Here is a 19,042-nt window from a genome sequence, read left to right as displayed (position 1 = left end):
AAGGCAAGCCCTGCCTCCAGGGCTGGCTGCAGCCATCAGCCCACATGCTGCCTCTTAAGAATCCGGCCACAGCTGGAGCTTTACCCAAAATAGCTCCTCCAAAATGATGCTTCCAGAATTCCTGGGATGCAGCTGAAGGGCAACACCTAACAGCATAAGGACAGCAGTCAATACAAACTCACTAACATGACTGAAAGCAAGTGTCTGACTCAGCCCTAAACATACATATGTTCAATAGCTATTTATTTTCTTTTTATCCTCCCTTATTATGCATCTCACTGATTTATGCTAAAGAAAGACAAAAATCAGGACGTAAAACAACCAGGGACTGAAATTGCTGCACTGCTTCTGCTTAACAAATGTTTTGTTCCTTCTTACCTGTTGGCGGTACATGGAAAATTTGCTATCAGCTGGCTCATACTTCATCATTCTTTTCTCAATAAGCTGATTCATTTGTGCATTTACTTCATTTATCTGCAAGACAGAGCAGAAAACTAAGGAAATGGAGCTTTATTTCTTTGTCTTCTCCAAGAATTAAATGCTTTGCAAACCAGATTTTCAATCCAGCTAGTTCCATTTTTAAAACAGAGAAACAAACCCAAAAACCTCAGTGAGTCATTAAGCACTGGCCAGGAAGAGGCTATGGTTTTGCATTTCCAGTTCTGTGCCTTTATGATAAGGCAGAAGCATGACGTTGGCCCTGAAAATGAAATAAACTGGTGTACAGGGAGAGCAAATGCACGTGAATTGGTAAAGATGGAAAAAAGACTGATATTGTCACATACCACATGTAACATGTCATTTTATCAATATTAACTAACATTTCTTTTCACTCAGCCACTTATCAGAAGTTTAAAGGGGAGCAAGTAAAGACTAAGTGATACCAAATTCATCAATACTTTGAAGAGTTGCAGACCATCATATTCCAACTCTGTGGTACCTTCTTTCTACTGCTGCAACATGCAGTTTCTCCATAATCTCTTTGTTGGTCCAGAGGCTCAACATGTTGATGTTCATTCTAGCTCAAGCTTTAGAGCCCACTGCACCTGGAAATCACAGCTCCACCAGTGTACTGTACACATCAGTGTACTGACTCCAGCTTTTCCAGTCCTGACTTAATGCTACCCTGGGACTCTGATCAGCCATGGAAACCACAGCCCTAGCAACCTTCCTTTAATTCTCTGCTAACTAGATGAGTGTTGATAAGCAGTGTAAATACGTGCTGAAATCCAATAATGTCAAATTGTACTGCAGGTAGCACTGGGCATTCCCCGAACATTTCTATGAGCAATATCCGCGCACTTGCAAACCCAAGTATTTCAAATAAAGTGCTCCATAGGACTAAAAATACTCCAACACCTGTGAATTCTATTCCTTTACAAAAACTATTGGTGGTAGAACAGGCCTGAATTTGAAGATGGCGTAAGAATTCCCTTCTGTGAATAAATTCCTGGTTTATACGTTAGAAAATGCAGGACAGTGCAATCCAGTTCCTTTTTAAGGCACTGAGAAAACAGAAGGCTGACTTTTAAAAAAAGAAATGCTGTCTAAGGCCATGCTGTGATAACAGCCAAGTATATGACATTATCTATTTTGGGTTTATTATCCATTAAGAAGAGAATACTTCCAAAATATAACAAATTAAAAGGTTACCTCATGGAGAAAGAGGGGAAAAACCCCAACGTTGAAGTTTTTTACAATATTGCCAAAAACCCCAACAATACTCTTGGAAAAGAAAGTGCAAAACCAGGCTTCAAGTGTGGCTGAAAGAAATAACTGCAACCACAAACACTGTTGTGATTAGAAAACATGTCCTACGAAGGCGGAGGCTGAACTACAGAGCTAGTTTGTTATTTCAGACCTCATCTACCATTTAATAATGCTGCATCCTTAAAAGTCCAATGATCAGGATCCAAAATAGCATTAGGCTGCCACTGACTTTACTTTTGTTAAAAGTAGTCTTAACCTTAAAATAGAATGTATTCCTGATGACACTTGACTGCTGGTTCTCCTCTGATCCAAGAAACCCGTGGGCATTTCTTTCTTGCCTTACTTTGGCATGTTCTGTGTGTGAATGCACAGGCTACTGTGAAGTTGATGGATTTGCTTCAAGACACAAGAAGGATGGTGGATGGCAGCCCTCACACCCATGGGTAAATCATTCTCTGATCTATTACAAATACTCTGTCTCCTCATTATCTATATTTCACAGCAGAGCCTGAGTTGGAGATTCCAGGGATAGTAAAAACCAGCTGGTAAAAGAAGCTGACATTGAGACTGAACAGTGTAGCTAGCAGTATGTAGGACTAGTCTTCCTACCCTAGGTAACATTGTTGTAAATCTTCATCAGCATCAGTAGAAATACTAAGAATTAACATTCATATCAATTCTTCTAGAATATAATCTTACTTATTTAATCTTTCATTTAGGATCATGCAAACTTCATGGAGTGAAATATATAAATGGACTCGTGGCAACAAATCCCTCTGCACGTTTTGGATACATACTACAAATAAGGATTTTTGCTCATTCTAACACCATTTGTTTTTAACTTCTGAAAAAAATGTGGAAAGGTAAATCAAGTATTTGATTCTCAAATTTCCTTTGGGCTTACCGACTAAACCAGACCTATTCTAAACACTAAGGAGTTCTGAGCCACTGCACATTAAAACCCAATGTTGTGTAGATGTATCACTCTAAGAACATTGTTCACCACTCCATAAATGCTCTCTATCTGCTGCTATAAACTCCCTTGATGTCAGTGAGAGTTTAAACCAAGTGAAATCTGAAGAGAATTAAAATCAAACCTTTAATGCTAATTTAACACCTCTGCTCATCTCAGAGCAAATTGCTAACACAATTTTCTAAATAGCATTTAAGGACATGGTTGGTTTGGATTTGGTTTGGGGCTTGTTTTCTTGTTTGTTTTGTGGGTATTTTTAGAAACTTATCTGGGAGTTTGCATTTAGTGATTAACACATCTTCTGTTTTACAGCTGAAGGGATGTTCCTTTGGGAATTAGACATTTTCTCAAGGATATAAAGTAGTGCACAAGAACCTTAGACTATGCTATGGAATACAAATGAAGTGTGGCCTTGCTTAGCTTACCTTGCTTTCAAGTACGTTGAGATCAGATTGACTCATAGCTGGCTCTGCAGCCACCTTTTGTAAGATGTATGTTGAATTCTTCTTACTTTCCAGCTCTCTAGGTATTTTTTCAGTTACCAGGTATGTATTGAAATTTATCTCCTCTTCCAGTTTCTTCATTAAACCTTAAAAGCAAATTAAATCAGTGTCTATAAAAGTAACACAGCAGATAATTAAGCCTGATTTCACCAATACATTAAGTATTTAGTAGCAGATTATGATAACAACAGCATTTGCATATTCTTTTCAAAGCTCAAAGAAACAGTTACTTGATTTAGATTTTTAATCTGGATGTTAAATAATGTAAGTATTATTATCCATCTGTATCTCTAGCGTATACCTATTATCTCCTTGACAGATCTTTTCATCGACAAACAAGGAAATCCCTTCTTATTTGAAACTCCAGCTGAATCAGATGCAAAATTCAACATGCAGCACTGACACAGAAAGCCATTAACCTGATGTGCACCTTAAACACATCAACACGCTGGATTCTGCGTTACTTGTTTTGTGCTGTGAATTACATTCTTCTGAAATCTTAAAAGTGAAGAGCCAGACTGTGGTTGCTTATGCACACGCTGATGAGGGGCAGCAAAGCATACCACAGCTGTGCTGTACCCCTTGGAACTTCCCTGGCTGGACCATCCTGAAGCTGGTGCTACTCACAGATTGCACGGTTCATTGTTTCATGTGAATTAACTTCACCTACAGACAGATATTATCTCAGGGTGAATCCTTTATCGGTACAGAGATCTTAATTTGGCCTAGCTCATGTATAGATTTCAGGAAAGTCTCCCTGAAAATAAAACTTGATTCCAATCTGGCATCTAAAAAGCCCTTAAAATGAGCAGAATTTAATGTATGCCTACTTTAAGGGTCTTTTGCATTGCTGGAACACTTATAAATTGCCTCCCTGTAAATAGCACACTATTTTTTTCTTGTAAGAACAAGCATTTACTCTCAGGACAGGATATAGACTACGACTGCTGAAAATAACAATAAAATAGAAAAAACCAAGAAGGAATTCCTGAACGACAACAAAAAAATCTGTGGAGAAAAGCAACTCCATTTGTAAGTCTTGCTCTATACCAGCCTGGTGCACACTGCATGTTACCAGGCTTAGGATGACTTGGCTCTTGCCAGGTCATTTAGCTTCCTTAACAGATAATTAATAAATAAATACAGGTACATACAGGTAAGAACAATACACAGCTGAAAAAATGCCGGGATGGGAAAGGTGGTAGGTAAAAGCAGAGCTTGTGGTTCTCAGCCTATAGAGCCTGCTGACCACATCCCTCACTGACAAAAGGAGGAGGTCAGAGCAAAGTGAAATAGAAGCCTAGGAAAATGGGCCCCTAGGGCTTCTAGATCCTCCTCACCCTCTGCTCGCAGCTCAGACTGAAAGGAAGGCTACTGGGTTTAGCTGCCAGAGGGGAAATAAGCCATTAGCTCTTGAGAAAGCCTCAAGAACTAGAAGAAAGAAAACAGACCCTAGGGAAAGCAGGGTTGCTAACAATGTCAAGTCAACATAAACTGAAAATGAGTGGGAATTCCTCTTTTCCAGCAGTTTAGTTTGTTGATTTCTATGTTTATGAAAAGCAACACTACCACAGGATCTTTTCCCCTTTGTGGAAAAGTCATTTATCTTGTGCAAAACAGCATTGATACTGGTTTCAGAATGGGATAGCGGAGTTATGCGATGTTTGCAAAAGCCATTATGTACATGGCACTACAGCTATACCTGAGAAACACACTTGGACTTATTGAGAGAGATTTCCCACTTCTTTCTTCCAGAAGCACTTGATTCCAGCCTTCCTCAGCCCACGACAGAGCTGGGCAGGAGGGACCACATTTTAATGTCTCACTAGAGATCTACCACCTCTGCAAATGCAGCAAAGCTTCCCACGTATGCTGTGAGCAGAATTACCACCTCAGAACTGACTAGAAACACAGTTTGATATTTATAACCAAGATCTTTGGTGTCAAAATCAAAGTGATATCAATTTAATTATGCTGATATTAAATATTAATATTTTAATGAACCTGATTTCTTGCTTTCCTCTTAGTAGCAAAAAAAATATCTGCATTTACAGCCTATACTTTATTTCTTCCACCTCTCCAGTTTCCTTCTAAAACTGTACATGCTTCAATGATTTGTTGGAGATATGACACTCAGGAAACAACCACGCCTAAACAGCTGCTTTCAGGAGAGTGAGGACATATTGCCTCCACAGGGTATAGCCTTGATCACTATCGAGATCCATTTCTCAGGTAACCTCTGAGCTACTACCGACTCCTTTTACACACTGCCTGGTTCTGCATCACGCTTACTCTTGACGGCCCAGCGAGCAATGAAGCGAGTTAAGACTTGACATCTTTATGGGGAAAGACATGATGATGTCAACATCCCTCATGACTAATGTAGTTTCTTTCCTAACTACTTAGGATATATTTTCCCTCCTATACAATTCAACGTAACACAGGGAGAAGCAACTACCTGAGAGCTACTTTTGCTGCTTAACAGAACCTTAGAAAACAAAGCATAGGGCAGCTCTTGCTTTAATCTTCTTTTCATTGAAAACCAGTCTTATTTCAAATTCCCAGACTGGAGGAAAGAAAAGCAAGCATGCTTTAAATCTTTCCATTACACATATAAATTTGTTTTTAATGTTTCAACGTTGACTTATGGTTACAAAATCCACATACGTAAGCTGCACAGAAAGCCTGGCTCTGTGCCCTAAGGTTATTTTAGCAAGGTTCTGCCAACCACGTATTTACATGTGGAGAGCTATTAAGAGCAACTCCTCATGTTTTCCATTCAGATTATTTTATTATTATTATTACAAAGAGAGGGATGGGAGAAAGAGTTTCTTCGTGCTTGCTCGGTCATGTAGAAAAGAGGCAATTTTCTCGGCATAATTCTGCTAATGGATCTAAAACCATTCTATGAAAACTTGATTCACTTATTTCTTTTCCCTCTCCAGGCTACCAATAGTGTGCATCCTGTACCAAAACTATTTGCAGCAATAACTGATTTTAAAAGGAGACAGGGCAAGAAGAGCACTCATTTTCTAGACTACCTGCCAACACTTTGTTTAATATCACATAGGAAGGCACATCTACAACAAACTTCCACACACCATTCACTTCCACCAAAGCCTTCACTTCCCTGTCTGCAACCACCCTCACTAAGAGAGTATGTAAATTATTCCCTCCACAGCTTCTAGTATTTAGCACAAGGAAATTGGAAGTGATGATTATGATCAAATCATCCCTTTGATATCTCCTTGAAGAACTAAAAAGCTTCCAGGATTTGCCATTTTAAGTCATGCTTTCCATGCTTATCGTTATCGATGCTCTTCAAAATCCCTCTGACGTTTCAACATCCTTCCTGAATTCTGGTCAATGGACACAGTGTTGCAGTGATGGATACATCAGAGGTAATACAACTCTCCCACTCCATTTTCTTCCATAAATAAATGCATGGATAGCACCAAATCTTTCAGACCGTTCTTCCATTTTACACTATGACCCACAAGTCCTTTTCAGAGTCACTTCTTAGGAAAAAGTCCCACATGCTATAATGACATTGCATATATATTATTCCTAGAGGAATACTGTGGCATTCTGCTATTCCTTAAAATACATACTGTTGGCATGGGCTTGGCTTCCTAAGTGATTAAGGTCACTTCGAATCAACAGACTCCTCATTATTCAGTCATTGCCCCTATTTTTAGTTCTCCTGGCAATCTCACCAGTCCTTATGGGCTCTTTTCTTTCAGGTGTCCAGTGTAAATACTAAACAAAAAAGAGCCCAACACTGATTTCTGCATGTCCCAAGTAGAAATGCATCCACTTGGTGATGATTCCCTGATTAATTCTCTAAAACTTTCAACAAACTCCTTTTAATCCTTTTAACAGAGCTCATGTTGAATTTTTGCTGCCTTGTTTGTCTTCAAAACAGGGTGCCAGTTAAGAGTCAATGGTCTTAAAGAAGTCAACCACAGCAATACTATTTAATCTGACCAAGCAGGCTTGAATTCTCATCAAAGACATCAGTGCTTTACCCCTGAGCTTGCATCAATTGACAGTGACTTTATAATAAAGAAATCATTTCAAGATGAAAATAAAGTTCCACCTAAGCCATTCTCCTTTACCAAACACATCTATGATTTTAACTGAAATGTGGTCTGCCGTGTTGGTGGAGATCATTTAAACTTGGAATTCTTGGGAAAGATAGTTCTGTGGGAAAGAAAATTGTTAATGTTTTCATTCAAATGGAATGTTTTAAGTAACAGCATCCTAAATGTCTATTTTTTATCAAGTGAATGGCATAGAATAGAGTTCTGTACAAAGCAGTTCCTCTTTGAATGGTATCTTTGAAGTTCTCAGTGCTCTAAATCTATTACTACATATTAATGAAGTATATCAATTACACATTTCACTGTTTATCAACAACAATCATCTTAATACATTCCTTTAATCAACATTTTCCAGCTAGTCATCCACTTCTTCGTATTTCTGCCAATAAAGTGAACAATCATGTCCTATAAAATGGACAGAGATCAAGAATTTCAGTAATTCTGCTCAATTCTTGGCATTAAACATTTCTGTTTGTGCCAGCAGAGATATTCAAAGCAAAAAGATGGGAATCTTGCTGAGGAAGCACGAGCTAGGTTATCCAAACTAGTGGGTGCTAATAAAAATGCTATTCATATCTGGAATAACACCACGACCACACAAAAACCCCAGGAACTCTAAATTCATGTTACTTAGTGCTATCAGAAGCAACTGCCTCTCTGGAGTTAAATATATTGAGTAGTACTGAAGTTAAACCACTAAGGAGTCTGCTGTAGAAACCAGTATGATCAACTTTAGTCTACAAAGCATCTCAAAACAATCACCTGGTTTTCATGCTACAATACAAAGTCTTCTAAGTATTTTATTTCCAAGAGTTACAAACCTATGAACCATAAGCTGTATTTTCCTGGCTTAGCTAAAGCAGAATGATGTTAATTGCATACAAATGATGCTCATCAATATGTGCTAGTTGCATTCCTTTTCATTTCTTTAAAGTACTTCATCCCAAGTTAATTATAGGATGAAGTGATCAAAGCAGCATCTGTAAGACACAAAAAAAAGCTTCTATTCATTATCAACAACTTCTATCGTCGTGTCTTGCTTTGGAAGTAAAAACACCTGAAGTATTAAAAAATAAAATAATTTTAAAGGAAAGTCTAAATTCCAGTGAAAATCCACATCTACCAAGCAGCTGCTGACCTGTCAGCACACGAGCTATACTGGCCTGTCAGCACACAAGTTATACTGACCTGAGCAGGCAGCTGAGGGACCAAACTGCAGCCAGAGGGAGTTTTTAAAGTAAAATAAATTGTGTTAACTGTAGCCCAACAAAGCTTTTAAAATAAATGGGATCCTGTTCAGTGCTCTCTGGTCACCTAATTTCAATTATTTCAAACACACAGTTGGCATTCTGCAATTGCTACTACTGTAGTGTCTTTGTAACTACTACAGAGAAAAGCAGTTGCAGAGCAATGTCCTTAAGTCTTTGTTTGGGCAACATTTCAACACAAGTTTGCTTGAGTAATGACTCCAAATTTTTCTTCAGAACATCCAAACACTTTTTTTCCCCTGCAAGCAGGACTCAAGATAAGGAAATTAAATATGTTAACTTTATCTTTATTTTCATCTCAACGATTAAATGACACATTTACTGCCTTTTATTATGTTACCTTTGCTTCTGTGAACTGAACCCATCAAGTTTCCATTGGCCTTAAAAAAACCCCCGGAACTGAAATAGAACTGTTGACACAGCTTTGCTGTATAAACTCTCTGATAGCTACTGCAAAAAATGGAACAGTTACAAAATCCTCTGCAGGTCCCTTGGAGTAGAGAAGATAGTTCAGATACTCTTAGTTCAATTTGTGGTTCAGCAGTTGATGAGCATCATAAAAGAATTACAGTAAAATTACAAAGTAACAGCAACGCAGCGTGGTGGTGATGGAAAAAACTCTCTAACTCAAAGCGGCTGCCAAAGCAGTTATGTGATGCAACTGGAATATTAACTGCACCTGAAAGAGCAGGACAATGACTTACTTTGTGCAGTTTAAATCGATAAACAGGTTCTATAATTCTGGATGTAATTTATACATATAATAAAAATCATTCTATGGCTTTTTATTTTTTACCACAGCAACTTAGAATGCAACTGGAGAAGCCCTGAGAAAGGATCATTCTGAGTCTTACACCTCCACGCTACTTTGCATGCAGTGAAGTATTTGCCTATAAATCAACCCTAATCCCTGTATGAACAGCACATAAAATATCTATTGATCCTGTGATGTGTTATTAGCAACTAAGTGCAAGAGAGAAACTGAAAGGGGGTAAGTGATTTGCCAGAGATCACATATCTGAAACACTGAACCCTAACCTGACTCCCAGTTTTGTTGTCAAAGTGCCAGGCTAATCCTTGTCACATTTCCCTCAAAGTGATTAAACCAGCAGAAACCTAGAGATTGTCAAATCGTAGCCTTTGGAGACAGTTAGTTATGCATTTACCTAGTAACTGCAATTCCTTCCCACCTGCTATTTCTATAAACAATCATACAGTACTAACCTACTCCACAATTACTATAATTTATTTGCTGAGGTTATTTGCAGACTGAGATAGCACTGAAAACGAGGAGAAAAAATCTTGCTGTTTTACAAGAGCCTGTAGCGATAGGACAGGAGGTGATGGCTTTAAGCTGATAGGGGAGATTGAGATGAGCTCTTAGGCAGAAGTTGTTCCCTGTGCGGGTGCTGAAGCGCTGGCACAGGGTGCCCAGAGAAGCTGTGGCTGCCCCATCCCTGGCAGTGTTCAAGGCCAGGTTGGACACAGGGGCTTGGAGCAACCTGCTCTAGTGGAAGATGTCCCTGCCCGTGGCAGGGGGTTGGAACTGGATGAGCTTTAAGGTCTCTTCCAACCCAAACCAGTCTGGGATTCTGTGATTAATGTAATACAGCAACAGACAACTCAATCAGCTCAGTCGTATAACAAGAACACAGTATCATCATATGTAAACAAAGATATTCATATCTAAATATATAGGCTTCAATATATAGATATATGTAGTAAAAATATTTATAAACATAATCATATGTAAGTGTATGTCTATATATAAACCATGATCTATAAAAAAAGCCTAATTAGAAAGTAGTTTTATTTTTAGTATCGTACAAAACTACAACACAAAGTTGCACTACAGTAAGAAAAAGGCCTTAAAGCTTTCCAAACTTTCAAAGTATTTTATAGGAGGTAACTAGAAAAAACAAACCTACACTGAATAAAACATAATATTTGATGTATTTGTACATTCATTGAGAAAAAATTTCAGAAGCAGTATTTCACCAACACCCAATTACAAATACAAAAAGGCATAAAACCTTAGAAAGGACAAACTTCTGATTAAGTGGTTTCTGCTTTTTCCAACCCTTTGTATTTCCAGCTGTGGTTTTTTTCTTGCAGAGTATTATGGTCAGTATTCACTATTTAACTGGTTTGAGATTTTTTTTTTAAGAGATGGACCTCAAAAATATGACTGATATCATCTTCCCTTGTGATTGTCTCCCTGGCTGTTCGTAGCAAGGCATATTCAGCCTTAGGATCTCCAGCATGTGCCTTAGGTTCTCGTAAGTTCCTATATTCTTTCTGGCACTGCCGTATTACTGACAACCATCCAATTTTGATTTCATTTCTAACAGAGAAGTGTAAACCCCCAGCCTTTATAGATTACTACTTACTTTCAGGTTTTGAATCCACTACTGCATGAAGCATTTCTTTCAGCTGGAGCTGTGCTCTTTGCAGTCTTTGCTCTGCGTGGAACAACTTTGGAGAGAGAATGGGACACAGATTAGCTCACTCCTTTGAAATGCATATTCAAACACCTAAAACAAAAGAGTATCAAAAAGAATCCCAAATATAAAAAATGGTAGCTGTGAGCATCTGCTGACTGTTTCACAAGGGAACGTGCCAAAACAAAGTCTCAGCAACTGGCCTTTACTCAATATTCTGTAGTGTTCATTGAGGATTCTTGTTCTCTCAAGTGGTTTCTTCTCTATGACAGAAATTCATTGCACAGTTTTCAATCAAAAATACACGTGGCTTGCACATCAGAACAACAACAAAAGACATAAAGACAGCAAGACTCAGGATTGCAGCAGCTAACTATCCTTGTACTGCAGTTCTTGCAATGCAGCTGAGTTGTCACAGAGATCCACCGTCCAACCTGAGAGCACACTGGGAAGCTTGTTGCCAGACAACACCCAGTTGATGATCATTTTTGTGATTTTGTGATTTGATGCACACCAAGAACTGGAATCAGCTGGACATCACATTCATTTACTTGTGATCTCACTCAGGTTCAAGCAAAGACTCAGCAGCTTGACAGCCAACTGATTCACATCGATTCCACATCCAGACATAAGACTGCAATACTAGAAATCTGTGGGGGTTTCCCCTTTTAATACAGTGTTGAAGTTAATACTACAGAATTTGGGAAGATGATATATCAATATTGCACTGGATTTTAGAAAAGTATCATGTTTTGACAACACAGCTCAGGAATTCAGATGTTAACCGCTTCCAGTGCTTCCCAGGACAACCTTTTTGTCAAACTCAGGGACCAAAATCCCAAGGTTGCTCCTGAATCAATATTCCCACCCAGTGAAAAGCTGAGGTACTTGCTGTGTTCCTCAGCCCTTGAAACCTTAGTACAGATGCAGAGATACAAATCTAAGGAAACATTTGCTCACTCCCATAAATATAATGAATTCTCTTTGGGTGCTACAACAGTAAGTCATGGAACATATCCTGGGACTGCTAAATGATGATGTCAGTGGCAGCTGAGGCAGCCAAGTTTTTTGAATGAGGTCTTTAGATCTTGCAGGGTCAAGCCTCTTCCCTTAAAATGTACACAGATATTTTCAATGGGATTTAATTTTCTGGTGCTGGGAGAAACACTGGACTGTTGTTCCTGATGTACTTTTTTTAATGCATTATTCCCAAACATGTCAACAACTATTTATAGGCATGCTTTTATGGCAGTACCTGATTTTTTTGTTCCTGCTTCTGTTGAGCCAAAGATTCTTCTCTCTCTTTTTCTACGCGAAGCTGTCTTGCTATTTCAAGAATTCGTGGATGATTTTGTACTGTCTCCACCTACAGCAAGTGGATAAATAGTGCATGTTACTGTCAGATAGTTGAGAAATACATTAAAGAGATCATGTGTTTCACAAGCTCACTTAGCATTTCCTTTCCATACATGTTACTACTCAGAAATGACAGCAAAGTTCTGGACTCAAGATTCTTAAAAGCTCTGGACTAATGCCTAGGGAGATTCCCTGTGGGTCAATTAGTTACTTGATTCCTTCCTAGACACAGAGTATGTTTATCTTAATCCTTGTTTGCATTCCAAAATCAGAGTTGCAAGCCAAGGACTACGACACTGAAACATAATAGTGTTACTTCTCTTATTACCCTCTTCTTAAGACGTTCCACTCTTTTGACGAGTTGATCTTTCTCCTCTTCCATTGCATCAATGTCCTAAAAAGCAGGAAAAAATAAAGAAATGTTAATTTATTTGCAATATCATATGGATTGGACTAAATTCTGTTCAAATTAATATGAAAATCAGAATTCTTCTCTGAATACAATGAAGTGGTTATCATTTTATTGATCGATGATCAGAATATCCAGGATTCCAATCTCTCTTTTCTCTTCCCCCACAGTTCCCACTCTCTTTCTGCTAACATTCCTTCATCTGCACCTCTCCGTATTAGTGTGAACATTTAAAATAAAAGCAGGTGGATTTCTCCAAAATAAAAACAAACAAACAGAAACCACCTTGCAAAAATCAGCATCAATTCAACATCTGATGTTGAACATATGTTCTTAATGTTAGAACAATTGGCACACAATTTTACACAAAGTTGCAGACAGGTGATGTTTGCTGCCACTGTTTGTATTAAAACTGTGTTAGAAGAAACACTTTATAGTGCTAAAACATGTATTTAATTATTATTCTCCTATTTTACAACAGCAGGACTCTGCAGATTGATAGTTATGAGAGAAAGGGAAATAAATTCTCCAAATTTAGACCTTTTCTCAACATCTGCTTAACTTGTCTGTACGTCTTACTGAAAAGCTGTACACACACTCCAATATTTTGCTGAAACAGGGAAAATATGTTGCTTAACACCTGGGCCACACAGGATCATCATTTTTATTGACTTAAGCTCTTAATTCATTCAACTCCCTCTGAAATTATTACCCTGTGCCAGTAAAGCAAAAGGCTTTGTAGCAGGCAAAGGCAAAAAAGCCTTAGCAAGCAGAGGAAAGGGAGTTCTAATATTTGAAAATCCTGCTGAAGAGAGTCTTGGCAGCCTTAGTTCCCAATCTGCTTCAGAAAGCTCAGCTCTAAGCACAAGTGAGGATTTGCTAAGCTGTTTGCCAACAGAGAACAGTTTCAAAAGGCAGCTGCAGTGCCCACCAGCTCTGACCTCTACAACTCACACACTGCAATGAGTCCATAAACCCAACAAAAATAGAACTACTGACATTCAAGAAAATAACTAACAAAAAAAAGTTGTGTGATTTTGTCAAGTTTTTTTTACCCTTCTTATTTCTGCAGTAGATAAACCAGATGTTTTGAGCTGCTCGCACTCCTTATGTAGGTTTTTGAATGCTTCCATCAGTTCTTCATACTAAAAATGAAATAAAAACCATGCAGAATGAGCTCTCTGGCTAAGGATTTTCAGATCGACATGTTGCTTTACTACTAAGACAGTAAATATTCAAAAAGAAATACAGTGAGAACAAGAATTAAAGGTATTTTTTCCATCACAAAAGCTTGTCAACTTATAAAGCAAAAAAAAAAAAAAATCACAGTGAATTATCTGCTACTCAAAGGCACACTCAGAAGTTTCACAATTTCTTTGGTATTTTCACCTTGTAATACACAGTGTATTTTCAAAACAGGAAGATGTTATCTGAAAGGGATGATGCTACATTAACAAATTATTCTCTCTTACTGTGTGTATATCACGTACGTAAATCTATCAGCCCAAAAAGGAAGAGTTTGATCTCCCAGTATACTTGATCGAAGCAATGGGGCTTGAATTTAGAGAGCACTGAGCTTCAATCCATCAAAGCAGTCCAAGAGCACACCTGACTTAACACGTGAGAAACAGTTTTGACACATTGCATAATCATGCCCTCAGTATATTACAGAGATTTAAATATGCAGTTCAGTAGTTAGAAAGAAGTAGACAGTGTGCTACTTCCACACCAGTACAGTGCCCACCAGTAATCTTAAACTGAGAGGCAGTGTGAAAGTCTGTGTGGGTAGAGAAATAACAGGGGACAGAAAGAGTTTAGAAATATGGATAGGAAATAAATTTAGATTCAACTTGGGAGAAATGCAAGCTGAGATACAAGGAAAGATAATCTCCACAGAAACAGCCATTCAATGAGATGGAAAAATCTAAAAAGAGAAGATCAAGTCATTGCTTACTTCCTGGAAAAAGCAATTGATATGAATGTTGAACACAAAGTGGCAATGGCAGAGGCCAGTTCAAACAAAGACATCCCAGCCCTGAGCAGTGAAGAAGCAATTCTATTCTATAAAACCCTGGGAAACCAGCATCTAGAATGCTCTGTTCATTTCTGGTTGTTTTAATATCAACACACTGACAAGCTGGAATGAATTTTAAAAAATAGCAATAAAATGGATACTGAGAAGAAGATAAAATAATAGAGAAAGAGCTTGGTTAAATGGCAATGGACATGCTGGACAATGAAGAATGAGTTACAGAAGAGTAGGAGTAAAAATGCAACTGGCCTGCATGGTATCACTTGGGTGTTACAGAAGTACTTTAACAAATAAAGGATAGCAGGTAGTCTCTGAGCAACTGTATTCCTGATTGCTGATGTCCAACAGCTTCCCTTTGCATGGATTCTCTACCTCTTGCAAAAGGGGATTGTAGTGAGTCTTTCCCTTATTGGAACACAAAATTTCAAGCCCAACAGCAAGATTCAAACAAGGGCAGAGCACACTTTGCCAGAGCATAATGAAGGGCAGGTTTCTCACCTTCACCCAATAAAAGCTGCAATTACCCCAAGAGCACCTGAAGTGCATGACACAATCAAATGACCAAAGAACACCCAGGTTCCTATAGTGGAAAGAAAGATTCCTGGCACCTGGGGGCAGCTCACTGAAGACTAGATTTACGCCTGAAGTTGCTTACTTTTAAATGAGATACTGCAGCCAATCCAATGTGTAAATCACAACACAGTTGAGAAGGTGGCAAGTATCCCAAGCACCTTGTTTAAATGATCTACAAAAGGATGAGCTTTAAGATCCCTTTCAACTCTAACCATTCTGATTCTATACACCCGTAAAACTCAACCATGTTCTAAGATTTCCAAGCTCTCATGTTTGAAATGCTTCTCTTAAGAGACACTATGGCAAGCCTGTATCTAAATGATGTAGGCTAAATTCTTTAATACAATATCTAAATATTTGCATTGTAGTATTAACTTATATCAAGGCACTATATTACCCAGCTTCTGTTTTGAATTAATCAGCAGGGCATTAACTAATAAGATGGTTATATTACTCTAATCCCAGAAATGAACACATCTTAGGTAATGGAAATAATGGAGTTGGATATTTATATATACTAAGACTGTGACATACTGAAAAAGACCCCCATACAATCTGCATTCCTTTCTCTCTTTGCTACTACTGCTTAGTTACTCCAAATTACAGATCCAATATTGTTAGTGGTAACAAAAAAATAAAGGGCTTAGCCAAGTTTTAGTTAAACTACACAGCTTTGCTGGTGCACAGTTAATAAATCAAATTACCTGCTACAGACATTCAAAACCACTGTGATTTTGCCTATACAGAGCAAAAGGCAGAGAAAACTGGATAAAAATTAAGTAAATATGTACCTCATATAATATAGATCTAAAACCATAACTTTGGTGCACTTTTAAGCTTTACATTTCAAACCCACCCAGTCTGACTATCTAAAAATCAACATTTAATGCTCACAAAAGAAGTGGGAACATAATGAGCAGGAATGTCAAGCCAGGAAGAAGCAATTATTTTACTTATTCACAAAAAAAAAAAAAAAAAAGTGGTTGAAGCAGAAGTGGGATAAGGCTAACACAAATATTAAGCACTAAATAAAATTCACAATTAGGAGACATTGGCTTTTGGTCCTAACATTTTCTGCACTAGTTTGAAGTGGTAATTTATGAAGTTAAAACCATTCATTTCATATCCATAGGGGGAAAAAAAAAAGTCTTTAAAAATTAAGAAATAAAAATCTATCCTGGCCAACATGGCTCTGAACATTATTTAGCACCAAGTACTTAATGGGCTTAAAACCTTTCAATTCAATGCTACCTATTAATATACAATTTCAGGGTTATTGGGAGAAAGATGGTCAAAACATATATTTCTCATCACAAATCTTTGCTCATCCTTGATTCCAACATGCTCTTAACATACCTCACTTGAACACGTATCTCAGCAGTAACTCCTCCTGTTGGCGCTTGAATTAATCAACAGAAACTGTTGGCATTCATGAAAAATGGTACCTGTTTGTTGATGTCAGCCACAGTATCATCATGTAGAAACTCTGCTGGCACTTCCAGTTTTACCAAGAAACGTGCCAGATAAGCTCTTTTCTTGAGTTCATTGGTCCTCTGAAGAAGCCAATGTAAGACAGGATGAATTACAGGTTTGCTTCCAGTCACTAACCCTTGGCGAAAGGCACTCCTATAGGAAAACAACAAAAAGAAAATACTTCAAACTAAAGAGCACTGGCTTGGAACAAACAATTTGCAGCATTTTGATGTTCCTCCTCCACTCGCCTAATGATTTTCTTAATGCTGTTAAAAGAGAAAACATTCATGATGCCAATTTGCTATTTACTATCCCAATTCTGCTACCTTGAGACAGATAAAACCCCCCATAACACATCAAAAAGCTAAAGCCAACCACCACGACTCTTCCTTTTCTGCGATATTCTTCAGGAATAAAGGCAATGTGGGAAGAGTGTGGGTTTTCTGGGTTAAAACCTGGCACAGGAGGGTGCAATCCAGTCCCGGGCGGCTGGTCCGAAGGGGATGGATGGGGAAGGGAGTGCCCCTGCCAGTCATGCGGCACCCTCTCCTGGCTGGCTCCGCAATAGCAGCTGCTGCAGCAGGGCCCGAGGGGCAGCCTTGGCTGGCATCCCCCATAGCTCACCTTATAGGGACAAGGGACCGCCTGTCCCCAAGGCATTAACATGTACCCACTGGGAGAGTCGAGGTCAAAAATACACCCAACTATTGAATTCCAGGTCCGTTTAAAGTGTAAAAGATGTTTTACTGGGGTTTGTAGGCAAATAGATACTTACAAGTCCGATACACTTCCTGGAGGTTTGTATTTAAGGATACCAAGAAGACTCAACATCCTTTTAGCTGTTTGTTCCGGCAGCTCCTCTCTAATATCAACAGCATGCTGGGTAGTTTAAAAAGAATATTAATTATCCACCATTTGTCCAAGTCATGTTAATTAACTAGCAACACTAAAAGAATTTATCCATCCACCACATGATACGTCAATGAAGTGAGATGCTCCATTATAGAACATCCTTTTTAGCACTGAACTTCAATTCCCTTCTAATGCATTTATTCAGGTGAATTTACTCTAGGAATACATTCTCCCTGCTCACGGGACCTCATCCATGCAGACAAACCAATTATTCCCACAAAGGAAGCCAGATATCCCAGCACTCCAAGGCACATGTATCTGCACTGCAGATGTATGAACGACCCCTTCTAATCTTACATGGTTTTGGTAGCCTCAGAGGAAAGGGATTCAATATCTATTGCAACGGCTAATTGATGGTTCAGTTCTTGGCCAATTGTGCAAGACACAGCCTAGCATTTGACTTAAGAACACAGTGGTTGGCAGTATGAACCCAGTGAAGAGCTGTATCCTGAGTCCCAAGGCAAAATATACAGTCGTCAGTCTGCAGGGGACAGGGATCCAGTATCCCTGACCCAAGAAACATTTGCTGGTTTGCCAAAAACACTTAGATGTACAGACAGGAAGGATTCTTGCCAGGCATGTTTATTTCCAGGAAGCTCCATACAAGCTACTTTGGTAAACCAAACATGCCACAGGATTATGCAGAGCCAGACCTAACTAAAAGCAAACTTTTGTGTCAATCCCATTCGAGATGTTCACAGCTATGCAGGTCTGAGCACCTCTAATCGCCTTCCTTACCTTTGGGTCAATCTCTCCCAGAACATCACTGAGCAGCTGCAACAGCTGCGTTGACCCTAAGGAGTCAAACGTGATTAAATTGTAGTTCTTCCTGAAGGGCTCTTGATTGAGCTTCTCAACAATGAACTGGATTTGGTCACTCATTATCGTGTCCTGGAACAAAAACCTCCGCAGACGAGCTCTCCAGAGGCCTCGGCGAGGCGCTGCCGGGTGAACGCACCGCCTCAGCGAGGCCCGCAGGCGGTGAGCTGGCACCAGGCTCGGCGGAGCACGGCCCAGCCGCTCCCTCAGCCCCTCTACGGCCTTCGAAGGACGGTCCACGCCCCTCACCGCGGCTCACGGGGGGGTCAGCGGGGCCGCGGCTCCAGCGGCAGCGCCCTGAGGTACCGGGGCGGCCGCGGCCTCGTCCTGCGGTTACCTTGGTAACGGTTGCCAGGCCAGAGCAATGGCGTCACTTCCGGCGTGCTTCTGCCAACGCGCTAGAGCGGCGGGAAAATGCAGGGGACGGGAGGGGGGGAAGAGCGAGGGGGTGTCGGCGCATGCGCAGAGCG

General features: G+C 39.3%; 1 protein-coding gene across 6 annotated transcripts in view; it reads right to left on the bottom strand.

Moving 5' to 3' along the window:
* Window positions 1-18,990, bottom strand: part of IFT81 (intraflagellar transport 81) — a 47,322-nt gene extending 28,332 nt beyond the window's left edge. For all 6 annotated transcript variants that reach the window (XR_003993778.1, XR_003993780.1, XR_003993779.1 and 3 more), the window contains exons 1-9: window positions 18,492-18,990; window positions 17,617-17,720; window positions 16,814-16,994; window positions 13,819-13,908; window positions 12,683-12,748; window positions 12,254-12,364; window positions 10,948-11,032; window positions 3,109-3,272; window positions 379-474 (exon numbers count right to left, since the gene is read on the bottom strand). Coding sequence is in view for 1 of the 6 variants with exons in the window: in XM_030501669.1 (XP_030357529.1) it covers window positions 379-474; window positions 3,109-3,272; window positions 10,948-11,032; window positions 12,254-12,364; window positions 12,683-12,748; window positions 13,819-13,908; window positions 16,814-16,994; window positions 17,617-17,720; window positions 18,492-18,635 (1,041 nt within the window). In the remaining 5 variants the exon portion in view is untranslated. The remainder of the gene's footprint in view (window positions 1-378; window positions 475-3,108; window positions 3,273-10,947; window positions 11,033-12,253; window positions 12,365-12,682; window positions 12,749-13,818; window positions 13,909-16,813; window positions 16,995-17,616; window positions 17,721-18,491) is intronic.
* Between the last annotated feature and the right edge of the window lie 52 nt (window positions 18,991-19,042).

The sequence above is a fragment of the Strigops habroptila genome, chromosome 11 (genome assembly GCF_004027225.2).
Source record: "Strigops habroptila isolate Jane chromosome 11, bStrHab1.2.pri, whole genome shotgun sequence".
In the NCBI taxonomy this organism is placed as follows: Eukaryota; Metazoa; Chordata; class Aves; order Psittaciformes; family Psittacidae; genus Strigops; species Strigops habroptila.
This window is presented reverse-complemented; position numbering and strand designations above follow the sequence as displayed.